The sequence below is a fragment of the Triticum dicoccoides genome, chromosome 5B (genome assembly GCF_002162155.2).
Source record: "Triticum dicoccoides isolate Atlit2015 ecotype Zavitan chromosome 5B, WEW_v2.0, whole genome shotgun sequence".
NCBI classification, from domain to species: domain Eukaryota; kingdom Viridiplantae; phylum Streptophyta; class Magnoliopsida; order Poales; family Poaceae; genus Triticum; species Triticum dicoccoides.
Window position 1 is genome coordinate 523349590 of NC_041389.1, and position 3403 is coordinate 523352992.

A 3403-nucleotide genomic window follows, 5' to 3' on the forward strand; every position below is an offset into this window, starting at 1 on the left:
ATGTCTTTAGTTATGTATGTATTTTCCGTGTCAGTGAATTAGATTTTGGAAGAAATTTAGGATGTCACACAATTTAAGAAAGAATCGGTGCATGTGAAGTGTATAGACGCATCTCTTTTAAATCGGATGCTTTGCACATCCATTTCCACTGGTTATTGTCGAGTGCATGTGTTATTATTCTGGTGCCGCCAGATACAAGAAACAACCCAAGAAACAAGCTTCGCATCCCAACCGCTAACCAAACCGAAATCCACACGCTCGGAGTCGGAGCAGGAAATATATATGGAGTGCATGTCACCGAAGCTAGCAACCACAACCAATTACCATTTCCCCCTGCTTTCCTTTTCGAAAAGGAAATTGAGCCCCGCAACTTTATATAGCAGCGCCCAGCTCCCCGTATCTTCGTCCTCAGACTCCGGAGGCACACGCGAACGCACGCACGCATAGAGCGCGCCATGGATGCCGCCAGCGAGGCTGCGGAGAGCAACAAAAGCAAGCTACAGAGCCCGCTGCTGCAGCACGGGGCGGGCAAGCAGCTGGAGAGCATCCTGAGCGACGAGTCGGTGGCGTGGGCGCGGGCGCGCGGCGGATGAGGCGGTGGAGATGCGGGTGCTGGTGCGGCAGTGGCGCCCGCCGTGCTGGTGTACATGATCAACTACCTCATGTCCATGTCCACGCAGATCTTCTCTGGCCACCTCGGCACGCTGGAGCTCGCCGCCGCCTCCCTCGGCAACACCGGCATCCAGGTCTTCGCATACGGCCTCATGGTACGCGCCTTCCTCACTGCGGCATATCTATCCTAGTGCACTTGGTTGTAGCGTTTGCTTGCTTGGTCCAGAAATGGGCACGATTTGTTTTGACTTCGTAGCTTACCAATCAAGTCTTCGATTCCAACTTGTGTAATTGATTGCTACTACTTCTCTCGTGTCTTACATTATGGAACGGGAAGGAGTAGATTCTAATTTATGTGGATAGTCCTCACCTACGTGGCGGTACGAAAGTAAGCCACGTAGCTGCCATCTAAATCCAACAGAACAGAGTGAACTTTGCGATGCTTTGCAGCTTGGCATGGGGAGCGCGATGGAGACGCTCTGCAGGCAGGCCTACGGCGCGAACAAGTTCGACATGCTGACCATCGACATGCAACGCTGCACCGTGCTGCTCATGGCCACTGGCGTCCCGCTCACCGTTATGTTCTTGCCATTGGCCGCCGCCCTTCGGTTCCTCCTCTTAGTCGATTCCGCGTCCAGCTTTGCGAGCGCCGCCGGCGTGAGTTCCAACCGTGGCTTCCTCGGACCCTTGGCCGTCTTCTTCTTCACCTTTTCGGGCGGGTCAACGGCCTGGCCACCGGAATTTGGCGGGGCATCGGCCATGGCGGTAGGTGGTGGGCGGAGGGGAGGTCGGGACATGCGAGGGTTTGGGGGGAATGGCGCGAAATGGGGCGTCGGGCGGGTGTTGTGTGCCACCGACGGGCGGGTCAAGGGAGGACAAGCGCGCGCGTCCCGCCCGTCCGCCCGCTGTTCCTTTCACCTCAAAAGCGGCCCAAAATTGGGCCGGAGATGGGTCAAAAGCGGACATAAAACGGATAAAAGTCTGTTTGCGCCCGCCCTGGACCGTCTGGTATGCTTGTTTTGATCCAAACGGACGCACCCGGACAAGATAAGATTGCGCGCTGGAGTTGGCCTTAAAGTTGTTAGTATGCGCCATCGATGCTTAGTTGATAAATGTTATGAGAAACATTGCAACAGGCTTTATCTTAGTTATGTTTTTTGTGGATGGGTCGTCTCAAATATTGTGTGTTAAGTTTGAGATTTCGTCTGTTTGTTTGTAATAAAGTTTTATCGGATATTCCCGAAGGGACTGTTTGTAATAAAGTTTTGGTAATACAGTAGTGACATTTTAGGGGCTCTACTTTTGCTTTGTCCGAAAAAGGGCCGAGGGAAAAAAAAAGTCTTTTTTTAAGACAAAAAAAAGAGCCAAAATCCTCACAAGTTAGGGACATTCTCTCTGATTCCCCCCAAAAGGGACATTTTGTTGGTGCAGCCAAAACCCGTCGGTCTCTCTCCACGGACAGCAGTCTCCCTGATTTGATACTACCGCGTTTGACTCCGATTGGCGCAACGACACATCACGTGAGCCTGCCTGCCATGGTGACTGTTTTTTTTAAACAGAGGCAAAAGGTTTGCCTCATTCATTAATTAAGAAGGAGAGTTTTGAGTACATGAGAACCGGCTTTACAACATAGCCCATCAACAAAAGGTGCAAACGAATTACTCTCGCGGCATGATGATGCTTAGATGTGTAGCCCCCGCGGTGACCCACGTCCTGGCCTCCTCCTGGATGAGTTTTAGGATGTAGTGTGGCGGCGTCGATTTCTTCTGGAAGACTCTAGCGTTTCTCTCATTCCAGATGACCCAACATACAAGCATGGTGAGTGAGGCCATGGCCTTCCTGTTTGTTGTATTTGGTTTGGACATGCTTGTCCACCAACACTTGATGTTGCGTTCCGTCCCCCAACTATTCATCTCCAGCGCCCCAAGTCCAAGCCATGCTTTGACCATTCTCCAAATACGCCGGGTAAACCGGCATTTAAAGAAGAGGTGACCGGATGTCTCGTTGGCCCTCCTGCAAAGGGCGCATAGGCCACAATTCTCCCAACCCCTCTTCTGCAGCCTATCCGCAGTCCATATCCTGTTTTGGATGGCCAACCATGAGAAGAACTTGACCTTTGGAGGTGCCCAAACCTTCCAGATGGTCTTGTTCATGACTGTGGAGGTGGAGCCCAAGAATTGTGCCCTATAAGCAGAGCCTGCTGAGTATTCTCCATTTGCCTCAAATTTTCAAGTGATGTCGTCGTCAACGTCCATTTGTAATTGTATGCCTAGAAGCCGCACCCAGAGATCAACAAACTAGACAATGATGACTGTTCTCTGGCTGGCATAATCGGCACAGCACTAGATCCTACCATGGTGACCACGATGGGAACATGAGCGTGAGTTGCACGGCTTAGCTCTTGTTCTTTTCTTTCATGCTTGCTGCTGCTTACGGGCAGGAGGGATTTCGTATGTCAGCCCTGGGATATCATATCGAAATACTCAACTGTTTTTCTTATCCACTTGAAGGGGGGAATGAATCACACTTACTTTGGTTGTGTAAAAGGTACATGCTGGAAGCTACCACTACTAATCATAGTTGTTCATATCACTAGAAAAATACCGTAGCAACCATAGTGAGGATCGCGTTGGACAAGTACTTGGTTGAAGCCACCGTTGCCTCGCTCGATCTCGAGGGATTTCGGCTTATGGTGCGCCCCTCTGGGAGCGATCAACAAGGGAGTGAAGGAAGTGGGCTCTACATCTGCTCCCCAAAAAGGAGCCTTGAATGGAGGAGTCGGCGCTACCCT

At 51.2% G+C, this 3403-nt stretch overlaps 1 protein-coding gene across 1 annotated transcript in view; it reads left to right on the forward strand.

The window, feature by feature from the left end:
- The first annotated feature begins 432 nt into the window (after window positions 1-432).
- The window catches only part of LOC119305981 (protein DETOXIFICATION 40-like), a 17151-nt gene continuing 14180 nt past the window's right edge, over window positions 433-3403 (forward strand). Inside the window, exons 1-2 of the mRNA XM_037582348.1 lie at window positions 433-767; window positions 1063-1196. Coding sequence (XP_037438245.1) covers window positions 648-767; window positions 1063-1196 — 254 coding nt within the window. The 5' untranslated portion in view covers window positions 433-647. The remainder of the gene's footprint in view (window positions 768-1062; window positions 1197-3403) is intronic.